At 36.5% G+C, this 21,818-nt stretch overlaps 1 protein-coding gene across 1 annotated transcript in view; it reads right to left on the bottom strand.

Annotated features, from left to right (window-relative positions):
- The window catches only part of Atg16 (Autophagy-related 16), a 402,118-nt gene extending 380,300 nt beyond the window's left edge, over nucleotides 1-21,818 (bottom strand). The window contains exons 1-8 of the mRNA XM_071795799.1: nucleotides 21,362-21,818; nucleotides 20,773-21,031; nucleotides 20,129-20,291; nucleotides 19,878-19,966; nucleotides 18,754-18,801; nucleotides 17,847-17,982; nucleotides 15,883-15,988; nucleotides 13,489-13,631 (exon numbers count right to left, since the gene is read on the bottom strand). Coding sequence (XP_071651900.1) covers nucleotides 13,489-13,631; nucleotides 15,883-15,988; nucleotides 17,847-17,982; nucleotides 18,754-18,801; nucleotides 19,878-19,966; nucleotides 20,129-20,291; nucleotides 20,773-21,031; nucleotides 21,362-21,494 — 1,077 coding nt within the window. The 5' untranslated portion in view covers nucleotides 21,495-21,818. The remainder of the gene's footprint in view (nucleotides 1-13,488; nucleotides 13,632-15,882; nucleotides 15,989-17,846; nucleotides 17,983-18,753; nucleotides 18,802-19,877; nucleotides 19,967-20,128; nucleotides 20,292-20,772; nucleotides 21,032-21,361) is intronic.

Below are 21,818 nucleotides of genomic sequence, written 5' to 3'. Positions count from 1 at the left end.
GGTCGTAAAGTCACTGTTGCGGCAAGAGTTATCTACCTCAATTGCGGTTGTTAATTTTACTTGTGTTATTTACGTATACCTAATATTATTAAATCCGTCCGCGAAGTAAATATACTTTAAACTTATTAACGTCTTTTGTTTCTTCTCCGCGGTAAAATAAAGCTCATTACAACTCTCATTTAAAATTCATTCTCATTATTTATATCGCACTTAATTATGTGGTAACGCAATCGGGAGAAATTCTATAACAATTCCCAACAATTTCATATCAACACGAATCGTGAATCGAACTGACTGAACATACTGAGAAGAGTGGGCGCATCGAAAGGCCAAAATTAGATTCGGTTTTCCCGAGTGGCCGACTGCAGAGAAATCACGGACACCCATATTCGAGAGTTAACGCGATTTCAGTGCGAGATATCCGCCGAGCTGCCGTTCATCACAGACGAGTCGAGTTAACCCCGGGAGTTCCGCACCGCGAAAATGTATGAAGTCCTCGAGATCTTCCTGTATTTCGCGATTTATCATTCGCACCGCCATCTTGCCCGAGGCCATTCTCGCAACGAGCGAAACTCTCTTCGATCGTTCGTTCGGTCGACAAATTTCTATCAAAATTTAAAAAATTTCTAGAGATATCTCGCCCGGCACGATGGAGCGACATTTACGAAATCCCTATTAATTTCAAAACTGCGAGCGCGGCAATCACCTCCGCTTGTCTGGCGAGATGACCGACGAAAAACGGGGAACGAGAAATCGGTATAGAGAGGCCAAACGATCCCCACTTAATTATACTTCAGTGAATTAACTAATTATCTCTTTCTCTTTGCTCCCGCTTCCGCTGTCTTTGGTTATCATTTCTTCCCTTAAACGCTATTCTTCTCCTTTTAATTTAACGGCTCGAGTACGTTCGTCTAGCGCAGTTCTTCGATCGATATTGTCCGCTTTCATCGTAACTATAGCAACGGTGGTCCACGAAGAGACCACTACCTCGCTCTCCTCCTTTTCCCTAACTCATTTGTTCCGCGCAAAGATTCAACTTTAATTATAATCTTTGACCCATCACGACCTTCGTTCACGTGGCAATTACTTTCGACGGTATAACGATCCCTTTGTCTAATTCAATCAAACCTTCGTTCTTTCGTCCGTCCGTCTAAATGGACGCGCCGAATGATGTCGACGGTGCGAGATTTGGGTCGGCTATTTATATCCCTCGCCTGTCAATCCGTTAAATCAGAGATGAATCGATGCGATTTTTCGCAACGTTAAGGTGCCGCCGAGGGGTATCCGTTATAGTTAGCGACAAAATCGAGCGTATCGCCATTGCGACGACGTTTCGACATTCCATATCCGCTAACTAAAATATCAGAATCTGTCCACGTTAATGAACAGAAACTATGATCCATCAGTCCTTCCTACACATTTAATATTATATCTGACAGATTCTCAATTCGTGTTTACGTTAAATGTACGGAAAGATTTATATAATACGTACTCAGTCACGTTTTGACATTAAATATAAAAGGTCAGAGACACGTCGTTTACGTACGTGTAATATAATATAAAAAGAATAAGTATAATATAAAGTATAAATTAACTGACAATCAGTAATAAACATTACTTAAATCATAAATACAATTAAACTCTCATTTGATAAAGTGTACGATATATATTATATTTCCGCATTAATAATACTATTTTTTTATTTTCGGCTCTGCAAATAATTTATTTGCATGGTTACAAACCTTTTAGCCAATAACTACGACTGTAATATCTCAGACATGTTATATAGATACAGTCCATGACAATTTTCTTACAAAGGGAGTTCGACATCGAATATACCTTTTTCCTCCGCATCTTTTATATACGCGCATATATGTATAAATAAATTTTGATCTTGTAAAAGATATAAGATTATTATTTTTAATAGAAAAATGTGCGCTATATTTGTCAGAATTATACTAAAATCACAAATATAACGCAACCACAAACGCAGAATTTAATGTCAAACTCCAAATTTAATTAGCTCAGGATTCAGTCTAGTGTGTTGAAATCGTCCGCTAAAAGTTCTCGACTTTTAATTTAAATTCAGTTCATATCTAAAGTGGAGAAGGGGAGAAAGGCAGTGGTCGACGGCATCTCGAATAACATCATACAAACCGTGTCCCATTAATTAAATTCCTCCCAAGAAGTTTTCCAACGCGCACGCGATAGATACCACGAGCCAACATCGACGGTTCATTAGATCTGAATCGACACGAGATCGAAAATAGTTTCATGCACAATTTGCCCTTTTCCGCGCGTCGGCATTTGTACAAAATGGAAAGCTGGAAAAATATCTCAGTGAGGTCATCTCGATGTTATAATTCCAAGTAACAATTGTTCATTAAAATAATTCGCTCACAAACTGAAATTTGCTGATTATCTCAGTATCAGTGTTACATGTATTTTTATTGATACATGCATTCATGTTCATTGTTAACTCTTAACGTGTATACGTGGGTCTACGGCGTCCGAACCAAAGTGATATCTGCTCGTAACTGTAAAACTTGCAAGTCTGTTAGAAGATATTAAATAAACGATGTTTAACAAAATGACTATAAAATCGTCAACTACAACGTAGACAGATGTTTCATGATTTTTTTTTAGATTTTTTAGAATACTTTAAGGTAGGGAAAAATAACGTTGAACGTGACCCACGTATACAACGTCAAGGTCCCAAAAAAACGTATACACGTTTAAGGGTTAAAAACGCCACTATAAATACAGTCGCGGAATGTACACGGATCGTGTGTTTTAAAGCCAGAAGTGTCACAAAGGTTTTAGTTTCTTCTATATCCAGTGGTTTGTTGAAAAGAGCACATTGTAAAGCGCTAAAACGTCTCGTGCGGATGTATAATATCAGGCATGAGATCGGGGGAACAGTGTGTTATACCTAGTATGCACAATGCTTGAAAGCAATGCAATGAGAGCACGGTACAGCGGCTAAAGTCAAAAGTGTAAAAGCCTTGTGCTTTCCAGTCGATTTCACCCTTTCGCTTTTATCCGCAACGAGAAGCTACGTACAAGATTCGCGACGCGTTTTAACCTGCAGCCAGCGGTGCATTTACGTGGTCAGGGCACGCGAGTGGGCAAAGCTCCGGAGAATGGAGTCTTAAATTAAACTAAATCCGATTTAGATCAGAAGTAGTCCATTGTGTTATATCTATAATATAATCTCTTTTCAAAAGCTCTGGACATCGTAATTGGAGCGTGTCTAAAGAACCAACCTCCCTTCTATCTTTTTTCCCTCGTTATTTCGTCGAAGAAAAATGGGCAGAATTAAATGACCAACAGAAAGAACTTCAAAGATAGACGTTCGGAGTCGTTCGAAATTATCTTGATTATTCTCGATAATACAAGAACGTTTAATTAAAATTATAATAAATCTGACGAATATCCTTCGTATAGATCGCGCACAAACGAGCATAATTGATCGATAATTTTACGATATTTGTATATTATATATCATATTGTATATAGATATGTTAATCAACCGAACAATAAAGATACAAGTTTTTAATATTTGTCTGCAATGTATAAGATAAGATACAAGTACTAAAATATAATTCTAAAAAAGAAAAGTACATATCCAATTTATTGTTAACCACACACACAATCACGTGTACATAATTATGTCACGTGAGAATGTAATTAGAGAGTTTCGCGTTTGATCGTAAACCGCGTAACCGACAATCATTGGCAGCGAATTGCGATCAGCTACATTTCACCATCAAAGCTATTCAAGTCTAGTGCGGGCATTAATTTCTAATTAGCACCTGATCGATATAGGACACAGAAGACACATATACATTGCATTCTATATGAACGTGCGGTCACCGGCAACGACAGTGCCCACAAATGTGCATCGCACTAGTGACATGCACGCTAGCGACTAGGGCGCTTTTCTTATATACAATGCTACAAATACGCATTACTCGAGAGCGCATACATCGTCGAGGTGTGTGCTCGGCGCTTTCGGGTGCATTTTACGCTCGCACTTGTCCACATTATGCCACTTTAAGATGCACTTTAACGTGATAAAAGAAAGATACGGGAGTACTTTTGAAAACTGGCATAAATACTAATTAGCTTCAACCCGGTAGCATGGTTCTTCGCACTTTCAGAGTCAAAAGTTTTCGCATGAAGAACAGAGAAGCAGCAGCGAGAAGAAGCGCAAAAAAAATGTAAAGTGCGCTCGATCTCGATCCTTATATATCGTAAGGTATATATACGTACGTATTTATACATATTTCTTGTATGCGTGTATATGTGTGTATCTATGTGTATACCTACAGCTGTGCGTCTGCCAGTGAAAAAGTACACTTAAAACGCCGGACGTCGCAACGACAAATTCTCGCTTCCAGGATTTTTAAAAATGCCACTCGTTTCAGCGTGCTTGAGCGTGATTCTCGGCATGCGTTCCTGACATTGCGACTGGTTCACCAAATATCTACAGGTTGTTCGCCGCAGCACGTACATTGTTCGGGATAAACGTACCGATTTCGTTAGCAGCGGTCTGGCTTGTCGCCAAAACGTTTACGCGAGCGAATAACACGGGAGTTGCAACATTTTTGGATGTAAATTTGGTACGTAATTTGGTTCGATTATGATAATGTCTGTACATACCCGAATAAATATGTACTGAACCTTGAAAAAATATATATATATTATGTATATATATATGTATATTACATAAAAATACGTGCTTTCTATTAGTTTAAATTTTGCACCCTATTCAACGAGATATCGATATTTGCAAATTACAAAAATATAATTGCGAATAAACGGTTCTCTCTTTGTTCTTTACACGAATTAAACATCGCAGCTAAGAGCAGATAATAAAATCTTTTCCTTCAGTTATTTTATAAAATTCTACTTCATATACTCAATATAATATATATGTATATAAAACTTCAAATTTAATCCTGAATACAGTAAGGGATTGAGCTAATCAAACTTTCACTCAGACAGAAGAAGTTCAAATTTGTCAAGCGATGTACCTACAATTATAAGAAAATCCGCGACGTTTATAGTAACTCGTGTTCTAGAAGTTCAGATATAAGACATTAATGTGATCGAATCGATATTCCTTATTTCTTAGTGACATTTATGAATATTGGAAAATAATGTTGTGATACGCGAAATAAGCAAGCAAGCGAATGCTATTCTTCCTTTATCACTCATGACACGAAACATGTGTGAGATATCAGCGTATGCGCGATATAATATACGGTAAGGTGGTTTACACGCCCTCTAATGGGACAGGGAGAGTCAACCGATCAAGCACTCTCAGGAAATGTCGACGGTAAGCAATTTCCCAACATCGTGTGCGCCAATATATCACTTGTATCAGGCTAACATTGTCGAGCTAATCAAACTTTGCAAGAACAAATAATTACTGTCTTTCCTGTCTAGCGTAAATTAACGCCGATGATGCCATCTGTCCTCCATATAAATATGTCCCGTCTTTATACTTTAAACTATTTTGCATACAAGCCGAGAATACGCGGCGATAAGCGTATAAATATCGAACAATTTAACTTTACGTTACATTGTGTCGTAATTACTAAAAAAAAAATATTTCATGGAATAAAATCTCACGTGTAAAAATTTACAAAGAGTTACAATTCAAATTGTAAAAAGAATATCCGCTTTAATTTGCAACGCCGTTCTAAAGCTATGTTAATAAAACAAAAAATACACATAGGCTGTACACTCGGTATATCATTCCTGAGATGTTTATTAAACGTGAAAATAATGTCGGGGAAAATAAACTCGGTTCTCAATGCGTGTTCGAATAACAACTGGAGCGGAGAGCAAATGAGAAACGAAGGCGAAGCCACTCTCTTGCCGCGCGGATGCTGCGCACGATACCGCGGGTACGAGCTAATAGGCGTTACGCTCGATCCGGTCTTAATTCGATAAAATTGATAGCCGGCCGCCGCCGCCGCGCCGCTTCTCTCCACCCTGACTGCGAGCGGGCACGGCAAGAAAAAAGGGAGTCCAGCGGAAAAGAAGAAGCGCACCGAGACGTTCCGTACCAGATCGCCCTCGTGCAAGGACAGCGCGCGGCGCGGCGCGGCGCAGCGGTGTGTTCAGGTTAATTTCCGTGCTTTTTCCCCCTTCCGCGCAGGATATTCCTGCGGCATACCTGGCATACCTATCTGTATCCACCTATTCCTATTAGGGATGTAAATGCGGTAATTTCGCAAGGTAATTACTGGGGGTCGGCATGAAAGTAATGCCTTTGAACGGAGAGGGCTACCAGCGTAGAGTGCCCGCTGCCCACTGTGTTACCCTGAAATTACCCTATTGGACGACGCCTGAAAGCGCCTCGGCGTTTTCTGAATTAACGTTTCAGACCCGGTCGTACAGCCTGATTATTAGAGTCGTCATGAGAGCGCCAAGAGATACTCCCCCTTCTTTCTCCTTTGATCGGACGTCAAGAAGTCCGCAATTAAGCGGCCCGTCCCAACGTCTCGTGAGCGACGTTGCACATTGAAATTGATAAATCCTCGGCGCATCGTGTCCCCTTAACCATACGGGAATAAATTTTCATGAAGCTTATCACGCATTATATTCCCGCCATAAATGCCGCACAAAACGTATAATCTGCGTTTCATAAACAGTGGAATCTCGACGCGCGTAATTGAAACTCAACCAGATTAGATAATGGAGGCACAGTCGTGACTCTAAGACGTCTAAGATTAAAACGAGATGAGCGCATAACTACAGGAAGAGCAAGGGTAGCGATGAAAGAGGAAACCGACGCTTTACAAAGAAACGATATTCACGTCATTATAATTAAATAATTAGCTATTATAATATGATATAATGGCAATTTTACTGAGATCACAAGAAATATTTATGAGTAAGCCAACAAAAAAACTACGATATACATTCCAAAATTACATTATTCTGTTACTCAGCATATCTGATTAAACTGCAGCCATCAAAGAAAACAATTAATGATTTCTAGGCTGAGACTGCAATATTCAATTACCGATGCATTAAAGCAGAATAATGATATTGAGTATTTAAAAAACAATTCAATATTGTTTAAATGAACAATTCTAGTTACTTCTGACATTATATATTATTAAATGGAACATCGTACAGTCGAGTACAAGGTCTGAAAGGATCTCGATGTCGTCCACGAAGGATGCTACAACTTCCGGAAAGGAAGACTCGATCGAATTAACTGAAGTACAGCAATTAAAGCGTCTTCCCTTTTCTCTCTGTCGGTTATTCGATTTACGGAGCATCGGACTCGGTCGTCGTCGTCAGCGTCGCTTGTTACTCATTAGTCAAGATTAAGACAAGACGGGTACCGTGTAATGAGGAGCACGAAGACGCCGCGGAAGACGGAAAGTACGAGCGATTACGTCTCTTACGAGTAGATTGGAGTCGCGCTGGAGGAAGTATGACGGTTCGCCAATGTTAGACGACCAGGAAACCACCGGCAGACACCGGCGGCGAATCGATAGAAGTGGCGGCACACGGGGAAACCCCACCGCCGCGGAATAGAGTCTACTATCGTTCTGGCCAGGTACCCACCAATACCATCAATATTCGTTTAACGCGTCGTTTCCTTGCTGGCGGCGCGGCAGCAAACAATGGTCTAGCGAAAAATATAAAATTTAGAAAGTGTATAGATATCGTCTCCTGAAAAAGAACAATGAAGAGAAAGATAAAACGAGAGGAAAGAATCTCGCAACCATTCTCTCTGGCGAGGTCTCTCGAGTTTTCCTCAATGGGGTAATGCATTTTTCATGATCGATGATAATCTGGCATTAATACCTCTTACCGCCCTAGAATTATTAAAGCTCGAAATTCCCACCACTTTACTTAAACCACGTAAATAGATTACAAACCTACTTGGTATATTATGGTACGAAGGGTCTTTATACGTTAATAATATGATAATCTAGGTAGTAATAATATATGTTTATCATTATAGGTGTAATATTACATATAATATTAATGTATATCAGCCCAAAGAGAATTGTTTCATTAATGTTTCTTCTCGTTCCTGAAATAAATATTAAGTCCGTGCCAAAACGATTTGGCACGTTGAACTCTCACAGCGTACAATAATTTGCTTTTCTCCTAAATAAAACAACTAAATGTATTTTATTAGTTGCAAATTTGAAAAAGATAATGATAACGTTATAAATAACAAAAACTCACATTCTATCTCGCTAGAATTTACTTCGATAACAATCTTCCGCGGGTTTTATATCGTGTGAAACGCAGGATTAATATACCTATCCGTAAAAAGCTACATTGGATGATCCCCGTGGACGCAAGTCGCGGATACCGCAACGGCGGAGACTCGCGGGGGGGAAAAACCGCATTTCGTTAAGACCGACAGATGTTGTTGCGTTCTCTCGAAACGAAGCACTTGAGAATAAACATCAAATTGGTTGGGCTCTCGCACCTCTCAGCCTGAATAACCTACAGACTGGTTATGGTCTCGAATCCCTCGGCGACCGCGTGTTGTTTCCCGCGTGAGTTTACGCGCCATTGGCCACCAATCTTCGGAATGAAACTGCCGCCGTTCAGTAGACTCCCGGCGAGGCTGTTTCACGAACGGCGCGCGAAAAAGCGAGCAAGAACGTGGCGCGCAGGGGAGCGCGAGAGCGGTGAGAGAAGGATCCGGTCGATTGGACGGAACAACGCACGCGGGATCGCGCGCGCGAAACGGCGGCAGCTATACGATTTCTCGACGCGACGAATAATCACGTCTAGCACACTCGACGATACGCGAGCGATACGCCGGTTCGCGTATGCTCGCGCGCGAATACATTACATATTGTATTCCGCCGATAAACCGCAGCGCCTGTAAACGGCGATATTACTGCTGAAGGCTGAACGCGCGCACGCGGCAACTTGTACAACGAGACGTCGGGGAACGATGGGGGACGCGTCGAGGATGTAATGGGATTGCGTGGCTGGTACGGAGCAAACTATCAGCCCAATCTCGCTCCATGCTTCCTCGCGAACCACAGCGAGCGTCTTCGCCGAATCTTGTCACGTGATCTAACGTGAATGCGCGGTGTAATTGCACCGAGGAGAGAAATTATCTCGGATGTCGAAACCGCGACGAGGAAACGGCGGAGACTCGAGATTCTCGCACGGTATTATATTAATTCGCGTTCGCTCGCGACGATCAGTTACACTTATGTGTCTCTGCAAACGCACCGCGGCGAATCGATTAGACGTCGATATGACTTCTACGAATCGTTTGTAAGAGCAATACCTGCGATAAAACCAAGCCAGCTGATTCGGTCATATACACGGCACAAATCAAAGTACCGTTGAGTTTCATCTGATGGAGGAGTCGCGAGGTCTGCAGTTGCGAGAAGCAGAAGCTTCTCCCCCGTCCGTCGATTCCCGTCGACTTCACCGACAATCATCGCCGGTTGCTCCCAGCGTTTAATCATGTTACATCAGTACGACACTCTGACAATCCTATCAAAGTAACGAGGTGCGCAGGTCGAGACATACGTACGGCGTGGGACTCAAAGTTTCATCGCGATCGATCATCCCTGATTACTCCTCCATACACGACCGCGCGCGCGTGTATGGAGGAGTGTATATGCCGCCGACTATATCGACAGACCCATGTACTTAAGTTCTTACATACGAGAGAGCCCGGCTTCGGACGCAGATCAAAGGAAATAGCGTACATTAGTAGTGATCAAGCATTTACTGTCGTATGCTAAACTTCGATCGTCACATTTGACACGCATCGTCTAGCTAAAGCTTCTATAGCTTACTGTTTTTCGCATCAGATTGTGGAGAAACTTTAAACTGGCCATTTCTAACTGTTAAACTCTCGGAATATTATAAAATTATTAAAAAAAAAAAAACATTTATACCATTTATTGTTCGCATATAATTGATTGAAGTAATTGATGAACGTATTCTCAAGGAGAAATTAATAAAAGATTGACGGATATTACGTAAGTAAGAATCGATTTATAAATGTATAGTCATCCATCTAATCCTTGAGTTTAAAAATTATTTTAATCTAATAGTTAATCTATTATTTGAATCGCAGCGTGAGAATCGAAATGAGAATGCACCGCGGCGTGAAGAATAATAAACAAAAATATAATTTCAAATAATCTGTGTACAAATACACCACGAAAATTGCTTAAAAATTACAAAAATTATTATTGATTATCTCATATTATTGAGAACACTGCTAAAAACATGGATTTCAATATTCACGAACATCGAACATTCCTGGACGTTCCTGGGAATGAACAACCATTTACTCTCTCGCGTCACAATTTTTCAATAACATATTTCCAAAATAGCAGATAGGGTGCGGAAGTGATAATGAGAGAAGCGTACGAGAACGAGCGAAATTTAGACAGCGGGGTCAAAAAGATGGGAAAGGGATCGCCTTTCGAAACATATATAGATCTAATATTATGTATGAACCGTATGAACAGAAGTAACGATCTGCAGTAAAGTTCACGAAGCAATTCGGTTCCGACTGACTTTTTGTGGATTGTCATTAGCTTTACGATCGCGCCAACGTCGCGGATTTACATGAGCCGCACGGTAATAGATCGCGAGGGAAGAAGGTGACGATAAATTTCATATTCTACTGCCGGATAGATTCACGGGCTGTCTCGCCAACGGAACAGACCTGTAATTTAATGCATGTTTTGCGAGACATCCCTTTATGCACTTCCTGGGACACGTCCATACGGCCAATCAGGTTTTCACGAGAGACGAGAGACGAGCGCGTCTCATTACTGCAGTTGTTAGGCCATTTGTTCCATCTTAATGTAACTTCTTTTTGTACTTCGCGCAATATAGTATGAAAGCTTGATTGACTATAGTCATAGGTACGGTCTACGGTCTAACACCCGGTTGATTAAAAGAGCAAATTATCGCAAATAAATATCAAAAATACGTTCCGGTGCTGTTTTCAATTTTTTCAGAATTATTTTCAACAAAATTATTTAATTTAAAAAAATACATGTAAAATTATTTTGTACGGTAAATAAAATTAAAAAAAAAAAGAAAAAAACAATTGACCCAAGTTCTTTTTTAGAACACCATCAGTTAATACTAATTTACAATGAATATAAATATTCCATAATTACCACATATTTCTATCTAACTTGTTAATAATATACCGCGTAATTACCATATACTTCTATCGAACTTGTCGATAATCTGATAAAAACAATTTAAAAATCAATAATATATAGCATTTGTGAAAAAAATAAGAAGAGAACACGTTTCAGATAGTCTCTTTGTCGTCAACATCGTTTTATTTACGACTTTTCCCATAATTTCTACGTCTGTAATCTGCGGATTTAAAAAAAAAATTGCAAACTCAACGCTGCCAGATGAATTTTCAATATTTCGTTCGAATATCGGACGCGGAGCGTCCCATCTCTTTGTGAAAAGGGGATGGAGCCGCTAATTCCGTAATACATTCGGCTTTTCGCGAGTATTCATAGAACCGTGGTATAATTACGAGCAACAATGCATTTGAGTGGTAATCGAAAGTCAGGAATTTGAAGCCTTGAAAACAGTTATCAATATTAACCTAGATATGACGAAAAACGATGTATTTTGCGCGAAAAATAGAAGAACAATATATTTATTAAAAACTCTCATTTTATTCTTAATAATCGATTCCTGCCTTTATGTCACTTATCGCATTTCGACACACCCAGCAAATATTAAAAATACGACATCTCTTTTAGTGATAAAAATTTAAATATGGCAAACATGCACGTTGTATTTTAAATTTGAATTTTTTCGCGTCATGTAAAATTTTTTACACTAACTAAAAGTATTCTGCAAATATTCTGATAGAAATGCAGAAGTCAATTTCGCTGTTAGCCTGCAATAAATTTTTATAGCATTGGTCCCTTTTTCTTCTTTTCGCCGCTTTTTATTCATTACATAAAATTATATACGCCCCTCCAAATAATTAAGGGATCAAGAAAAATTGTCTAAAAAGTAAGCAAATTTTTAATAGCTGTCATTTTATTTTAAACTCCGGGAATTCAAATATAAAAAAAAATTTTTTAATCTTGAAATCTCTACTTTTAAAAGGTCACAGCTGTTTTTTTACTTTCTTCAATTATGGTAATTTTTTTTAACATACAAAAAACGACGAGCTCGACAAAATGAGAAGTTTTCTTGTCACTTGATGGGTGTACCACGTGAACAAAGAGAACCTGAAAAAATTTTGTGACTTTTTCATGTTACAGCCTGATGCCCGTTCTAGACTGAAGGATGATCCTACTCTCGGCTCATCCGAGTAGTAGTGTAGACAGGTAAAAATCTATAGTTTATGTATAGTTTATGTCACGTACAGTATAGAAAGGAGGATGAGCCGAGAGTAGGATCATCCTCCAGTCTAGAACGGGCATGAAATTTTCCCTACAAAACCCTTTTTTAGATTTTAATTTCAATTTTTTCTTATTGAGTTGTCGTGAATAAAAAATTAATATTTTAACTTTAATCGTTCATAACTCCGTTGAAAAACATTGTATAGCAATTCTAAGAATAAATTCTTAAAGCCGAATCTTTATTCTATAGTACGGTATAATGGCTAATTTTTTTTAAACACAATCATTTTTTTTTTACAATCGATCATACATCGTACTATAAAGCAAAGACTAAGAATAAGAATAGATAAAGACTAAGAATCCATTCTTGGAATTGCTGTACGATTTTTAACGAAGTTATGAACGAGCAAAGTCAAAATGCCTAGTTTTTCTTCTATTCTCGACAACTTACAATTAGTGAAAAAATTGAAATAAGAATCTAAAAAAGGGTTTAGTAAAGAAAATTTCAAGCTTTAAAAAAATCAAAAAATTTTTCAAGTCCTTATGCTCGTGACACGCCCATAAAGTGATAAAAAATTTCCCATTTCGTGTGTCGAGCTCGTCGTTTTCTGTACGTTAAAATGATTCCATAATTCCATAATCGAAAAAAGTGAAAAACAGCTGTAACCTTTTAAAAGTAGAGATTTCAAGCTTCAAAACTCTTTGTTTTAGATTTAAATTCCCATTTTTTAAAACAAAGTTACAGTTTAAAATTTGCTTATTTTTTTAAGACAATTTTTTTTATTTCTTAATTATTAGACGGTGTGTATATACGGCAATTATATAACAGAACTCTTCAGTTCTGTAATATAATTCGAATAATCGTTATATAATATCGAAACAAAGTCCTGCAGTTCAATTGAACATCGTAACTCTGTATCACGATGTTATTCAAACTATACATTCACGCAGAAAGAAACACGAAGGAGATACGAAATCCTAAAATATGTTACATCTCCTACAAATCGATATATCCTTTCGATATCCTTTTGGCCATTCTTTAACGGCTCTTTAAGTTTTCGGAGGTGTGCGTTAAAGGCACACAATAGATTGGACAATGGATGTAAAAACTTACCTTTAAGCGAAGATCACTGACGGTCCAGACGCGGCTCGCATAATCGTTGGATGCTCCAAGAATAAGGGTACCTGTCGAATCGAAGTCCACCGACATCACACCGGCGTTGCTGCCAACGAGGATGCCCTTACTTTCCGACGTACCTGCAACAGAATGTTCGCGGTCACGTTATCATACCATTACGTAACGATGTTTGAGTTTAATTCTTCGGGTTTACGTGTCCACATCAATTACTTCGCTCCCCGTTGCACGGCCGTTTCACTCTCTCTCTCTCTCTCTGTGCCTGCCTCTCTTTCTCCCCTTCGCCTATACCACACATTATTCTCTGAATATGACTAATTAAATTTATGCCTTGACGGCTTAATTGGCAGCGAGCAAGCCGCGCTGCAATCCGAAGGGAGCAAGTTATAAGCACCTCAAAGCAGGCAGAGAAAGAGAAAGAGAGAATGTAGAGACAGAAGCAGATGAGAGCAATGAAGAAGCGCGTAGAACAAAGCCGAGAAATGGAGAATGCGTGTAGATCGAGAGTATAACAGACCTCGTGCTAAGCGGATATAACCCGTACAATAAGGACGAACGTTTCATCTAATTTGTAAGAGGAGAGGGGGAGGAGGAGGATTACAATTGAGAGCGTTATACCATACATGATCGCGCGCTTCGTTACGGTACGGGGAAACGATTTCGAAGCGGCGGGCAGGCCAGCTTTTAGTATGCGTCGCAAGCAGGGTGAACTATAACGACGCGCAAAGTAACCTGTTGATTCGTTAATATACTTCATTAAGTGGATCGCGGGAAATCTCTTGAGAAAAAGTGATATCGCGATCGTTCGCGTGAAACGGAGACGCCGCGTTGGAAAAGTCGGATTCCAAACAGGGCGCATCAAGAGAACCAAAAAACAAAAAAATATTTTTCTACCTACAAGCAAGAAATAAATATAATATGTGTATTAACACTTATGTCCATCGAAATGTATCATATAAATCTACCGGAGAAAAGAAGATTACGAGAATTAAATTACGTATCATCAGTCCTCCAGGATATTCGTCGTCACGGGTTTACAGGCAAGAACCTTAATTCAAACAAAACCTTAATGGATGTATTACATACCGGATGTTAACGGACGACAAAACTATCCTGCGACGAGTTCGCATCGTCAAGCGAGCCTAAGTTATTTTGCTGATCGTATAATGGAGATCTCTATTAGTACTCTCCCCTCCCCCCCCCCTCCGTCTTTCTTATGCTTCTTATATTGTCTCTCCCTTCCGCTCTCTTTCTCTCTTTATAGCGCAAGGTTCTGACATCAGCCTACTCGCTAAACGCTATCAGTTTTACGCACATAAACTGTAATTAGATCGTAAATTGCGTAATTGCGCTATTATACCTGATACAAGGTGGACGTCGCGGCGGCGCGGCGCGCCGCATTCTCGCGAATTCGCGAACGCGTCCTTCGTAGCTCGTTCAATTCGGCAGGATCATTCGTTTTTTAACGACCGCGTCGACCGCATGAAAGAGAGGCAACGGGACTTGATAATCGCAGATGCGGGTATGAGAGAATCCACGAAAACACCTCGCGAAGGCCGCATCGTCCAAACGCGCGCGGAACTCGCGAAAGACGACACCCGCCATGTTTAACCAAACGCGGCCGCGCGCCACGCCGGTGGGAATTTGAATAATAGAACGACGGGAGATAAACTCTTGGCGGAACGTCATCCCGCCGCTCGCACGCGATACTTGGCGATTGTTACGCGGCTCTGGATGTCGTTTACCCGCGTGAATGCTTCGACTAATCGCGTTCTTTTCCCCGCTTTAACACTTTGAATCGCGATTTACGTCCTCCTCGCCACGGCGATCGGCCGTATTCGCGGCAACGGTTATCAACCTTCTATATACGAACGTTCCTAAAGCCTGTACCAGATTACGTGTTCGATACCGCGGATTGTAAATCGGAGATTAGAATTCGACCAATCGGAACAGAACGTATTAAGATCAGAATTACCTGATTGGTCAAATTCTCAATCTTCAATTCGTATTCATTATTAAACTTTTACAAGTATAGATAAAATTTTATTCTTTACATATCCCAAATTTGAAATATTCAATACTGAAAAAACGCGATAATAAATGACCTAATCTTAAAATTTTATAAGTAATAAAATTATTTGTGTGTGTGTGTGTGTGTGTGTGTCCCTTTAGTATTAAATCATTTTTCATTTAATTATTTAATATAATAAACAATGTGTAAAGGTCTCTTCAAGATCTCTGTAGAACAATTCTAATTTAATTTTCAACTAAATTTTAAATTATATTTTAAACTTTCTTAAAAACAAAATTAATAAATTTAATTTTTAAATAATATAATTAAAAATATAGATTATTATTCATTTTATTAGTTACCTTTAGTAATGTTCCAAAGCTTCACCTTCCTGTCAGCACCGCCAGTAGCCAATATTCTATCAGTAGGCGACCATTTAACAGCGTATACTTCTCCCTCATGGGCACTCTGTAAGGTTTATAAGCACTTGATGTATGAGATTGCTAGACATCTTTCATGCATTCAATCTATTGCATAAATGTTATGTTAACATATATTCGATCGCACAGTGCACGACAATATCACAAGACAAATTAAAAACCAATGTCCATAAATTATACATAAATTGTATTATTTTAAATATCTTGTTTTTATACTTTTACACACAAGCGATTTCACTAGCGAATAATTAAAACATGAAATACCTGATTATTAAATTAAGAATATCTACTATAAACCGTGAAATTAAATGCAACCTTATATGCTGAAATTAAAAAATTTAAAGCAGATATTTTATGAATATAAAAGGAAATTCAATACTTATTATATGTAAATTTTTTTTAATTAGTCAACTTTAAACATTGTCATTATAAGACATCTTTGGACATATAACAAATAAAATAGAGACAGAGGAGATGACAGAACTTCTTGTTCAAACTGTGTAAGTTTAAACTGTCTTGTAATAAAGCTTGCAGCGAAATATACTTCAATAATTTATATATTATTTAATGTTTCTCCTATTTTTCGAATTTACTAGTTTAAGCAGTAATTACTCCTGCATATCATTCTGCATACATATTCTATGTCAAAATATATGATGTAAAGAAAGAAATAAAAATCGTAATATGTGTAACATATTCTAAGAATACGAAGATTCATATATAAATGTACAAATAAAACGCTTTAAAAATAGATACATTAATAAATGAAAAAGAAAATGATGATAAACCATGTTTACGGAGGCTGATAATTGATTAAGAATAGGGAGATGGAAAGAATGGGGCTCAGGATCTGGAGTTTATCGATTGTCTTAATAAAAGCATCTTGTAATATTTTAAAAATACTTGTACTTAATCGAATCTTGATAAAAGTTATAACATTATGCATCTTCAATCACATACACACTACATTCTACGAACAATACTGTATTGTGTATTGCGTAAACGTATCTAAAATTTTAGAGAAACTTAACCAATGCTATAATATTATATCTTATATATGTGTAGTGATGTGTGTATGTGTTGTGATAACGTACATTATCATATAAAAAATACATTTCATAACGATAGATAAACAGAAAAGTCACGTTTTTAATATATGTACTTAATCCTTTATTATTATAAGTTAATATAACTGTACAGATAAAATCAAGTAATCCTATTTTAATCTGATTCAGCCTCAGTAATAACTAAATAAACTAATGGATTATTTTTCGATCGGTAGATCCAAGCTTCAGATTCATATTTTTGAAATTCTACACAAAAATGTCATTCCTCTGGAGTTGAAAAAAGAAACTAGTTATTTTCTAATTTAATTAAATATAAAGTTAAATAAATTAGTTAAATACATGGTCTTAAGACCGTGGTTAAAAAGACATTGATATGTCGAATTGTACATTGCAAAGCATATACAATACACAGCCTTTCATGTAACAGAAACGTCACAACCACAGCATGTAACCTACACCACTCTTTACGGTGTAATTGGCTGTAAAAAAGAAACAAATAATCCAATATTTAGGAAGCGTCGAGTATCAAAATAAATCTAGAAAGAAGTGTTTGTCTAATCGTTGAATTAAAATTAAGTTATAATTTTGTTTAAAATAAAAATTAAGACGTATGTTAAAAATTAAATTAAATAATATCTTATAATTCATAAATGTAAAATTTATATTGAATATACCCTGTATATTTAATATAAATCCATTCGTATACATACACAAAGCATGCAGTCCCGTGTTTTAATGTCATTAGGAATGTCAGATACGGATTGGTGTTAATGCTTTCATGATGATAGCACAATATGATATATTTTAGATTCAACGTACAAACGTTACGGATACTTTCGTTGGCACTGCTGTCGGAAGACCGGCAACTTCTTTTAAGCTTAAACGATCAGGACTAACAGGTCGCGTATCTCGTGCTGCATCTTCCAATTCCTTTTGCATCTTTGCTTGTCTCTTCCTATAAAGTAATGAGAAACATATACATTAAGTATATGCGATATCATTAGCATTCAACAAAGTTGCAAAGCAACTTAAAGCATATATATAACGACGTTGATACATTCTGCAATCTCTTTCACACTATTGCCTTAATGTAAAAAGATTATATTATGTAATCCATTATTTGAATGAATATATCATTTTATAATGCAAATTTTTATTAATTTCCAATTAAATATTTTACAAATATGCATTTTATTTTTTGAATATATATTTATTTTTCTTGCACATCTATTAAATAATATAAATTATAAAGTATAATACTGTTATGTACATAGACTGTTCATTTTTGCTCTAATATTAAGAAAATCTCAATATTTCTATAAAAATATTATAGAAAATAATGTAAATCTAGAAATTATAAATTTGATTATCTTTTCAAGTTTGTTTTCTATGATTATATATAGGTATAATACAGTAATTCATATTATATCCTTTTTATCTTTCATTTTGATATACGAAGAATTAAAGACAAAAATTTATATTACTTAGTAATTTAATTGTTCAATAATTTATTTCAGTAAATTTGTACAATTTTTATTTTTTTAAATAATATATAAAATATATTATATATTATAAATATATTATATATACACGCTACATAGAATAAACGCCACCAGCAGATGTAGTATATAAATCATGAGATATAAAGTGCAGCATAGTCTGTAGTCTCGTTAAATTACCATCCCAAAGCTAGCATTAAGCGTTCACTACATTTCGTCAAACTTACCCAAATTTTGACAAGGTATGCATCAAAAAGGCTGTTGGACTCGTAAAACTGAAACGAAAATGTCAAGCCGTGTGAAGTGCTTGTGTATAAAGCCCTAGAGTGACTGAATATTGTGTATACTCTGTAAAGCTCAAATTAGATATAGTATCTATAGCTTATGGGCTTGTAAAAACTCTATTAATGTGAAATCTATTATTAATATATACAAATTTATATTCAATACTCAAAATTTTGCTGAATTTTACTATGGTCTATATTATAGAAATATAAATTAATTTTTTAATTGATTAAAAATTTACTATACAATATGGAATACGTATCACAATAATAATAAACATATAATTCATAGATTTAAAATTGAAATTCTGTAACATGCATTTTAGCTGCTTCAATTAATAACAATATGAATTATTTAAGAACAAACTTGAAAAGATTTATCGTACACATATTGTATACATAGAAGGTTAAACTGAAATAAGTTAAAGAATAGGTAATATTTTAAAACTGAATAAGATTGTATGTACTCTCAGAAGTAATATAATAACATTCACTTAGTAAAAAAAGTAGAGATTCTACAGAAAAGTAGTGTCAAAGAAAGATAAAGATTTTAGACAGAAGATTATGTTGCAAGTAAACTAAAACACCCCTTTACGCAAAACTATACTACAATACATAACATCTACATACAAATGCATAAGAACTAAATCAACTAAAGTGCAGAAAAATAGGTTATTCTTTAAAAGCTGTAACTAAGCAGAAATACATTTACTATACTACACGTACGAGATTATAAATTAACGGAAAATCATAATTAGCATGCAAGACTATACATATTTTTCATGTTGCATACAAAGATAGCCAAGAAAAAAAAAACATGTGTTTAATTAGAATAATATAATAGCGGAAATCAATGCTACTTTGCTCTTGCATTTATAAGAACAATTCTATAACTACAAAAATACTCGCGCAATATCTTATAGATTTTAATGTTGCAAATCAGAATTCATTACTTTATACTTTTCGCAAATTAATTAAATTAGTAATAATAAAAAAAGGCAATACGGATAATTTTTGTTTTCTTTCTAAACTCACAATACACATTATTGCTTCATATACACACTTACCTTAAAAAGTTATCATTTTCTTCATTCATCTTTTCAGCATCTCTGGCTTTATATTTTATTAAGCGTTCAATCAGCTGTCGATTTTCTTCCTATAAATTTACAAAGTTGAAATAAATATTAAATAGTAAATAAGTGATATATAAGTAAATAAGTATCTACAAGTTGTCCAATTTCTTTTAACAATATACAACAAAATTATATGCGCATATAAATTTTTAGAAGAAAATAAAAACCAAAATTTCATGACATACTTGTGTTTTTCTAAGCTTTTCTTCTAAAGATGCAAAAGCAAGTTGTAAGGCTTGGTGTTCATCCTTGAGCATCTGATTAATCCCTTCTAATTCTTTCTCTCTACCAAGGCATTTAGTTATTTCTAAACGTAAGTTAGTATTAGCTTCTGAACTTTCTGCAAGACTGGAAAAAACAAACGGATCAATTAGAAAATGGTATAAATTTATAAAGTTTATTAATTTATAAACTAACAAATTATATCTATATATATGTACCTTAGAGATAAAAGATCGTATCTCTAGTTTTTGTCAAAATAGAATTAATACACTTTTCAATATAACAGAAACTTAAATTGTATAATGGTAAAGCATCTTATGTTCATTATTACTAGTTCCTAAGATACAATGTATAAAAAAAGTCATTAAAAATTTTTATAGTACCTAATTTTTAAATTAGGTACAGCGTATCATTAGCAGTTACATTATTAAACATGTCGGTACTTCACTAAAAATTTAATAAATCAAGCTACTTTTATTTTACATATATCTACAAAAATATGTCATTTCTCTATTTAAAACTTTAAACTGTTTCTCGAAATGTTCAAAAATAGATATACGATCCTTCACCTCTAAGTACAGATATATAGATAAATATCATAAATTACCTAGCTTCCTTTGCTTGAAGGTCTTTTGTCATTTCCTGCAATTTGTTATTAAGATCTACTATTTGTTGCGTATGTTCTCCTTTCCTCTTATGTAGCATTGCTAATTCCTCCGCTTGCTTCAATAATCTAGCTTCAAGATCGGGATTGCCACCCATGCCAATACTACCATTAGCCACTTCGCGACGGAGAGTTTCATTTGCAATTGTCAATTGCATATTTGTATTTCGCAATGTATTTGCATTTTCAAATAACCTATTATCTGCAAAATATAATAAAAATATTATCAAATTAATTTATACAGTAATGAAACTGAAGTAAACGGCTCTCAGCTGACAGAACCGATAAACAGAAGCGCTAAACTAATAAGCTAATGGATACTTTTTATAAGAGATGAAACAATTAAGGAAGAAAACAAGCAAATAAGACATATAATCAGATGATAATGAGCTGTAGGTGAAAGCTGATCAAGTAAGACATATGGCACACAACAGCTTCGTAGGAACAGTTCTCTGTTCAAAATAAGATGTATCCTGTATTGATACTTGTGTCCAATTGACTTAACTTAATAATGAAGCCGCGAGAAACTTACGTAGGCTAATGAGATCTGCGAAACAATTGGTTTGCGATCTATTCCTCTCGCGTAACTGCGAAATTATATCCTTCCGCCAGTTGACGTCTTCCCGGGCGACGCCGAGCGATGCGCCTGCTTCGTTCGAGGTCATTTCTCTCGGTTGATCCACGTGCACCGTTGAAACAGACGATCACCAATTATTTAACCTTAATCGGAATCGTTTTGGTCGAGGGGGTCACGAAAAATGCTCTTCGAGAGTCCGTCACTCTCCATGACAGTCCGTCCGCACGTGCAACGGGTAACTTCGTCCGGTGAAGTTACGTTCGATCATCGGCCAGCGTGTAATGTCCGAATGTCTCGTGGCGATCGCGCGACATCGTCCTATCAGCGTGAAATACTTTTAATTGTGAAAACAGCTATTCTAACCTAAACGTACCAAACACTACGCTGCTACTTTGAAATTGTTTGCTATCGC

Source organism: Temnothorax longispinosus, chromosome 12 (assembly GCF_030848805.1).
Source record: "Temnothorax longispinosus isolate EJ_2023e chromosome 12, Tlon_JGU_v1, whole genome shotgun sequence".
In the NCBI taxonomy this organism is placed as follows: Eukaryota; Metazoa; Arthropoda; class Insecta; order Hymenoptera; family Formicidae; genus Temnothorax; species Temnothorax longispinosus.
Note: the sequence above shows the minus strand (reverse complement) of the source record. Positions and strands in the feature narration are given on the sequence as shown.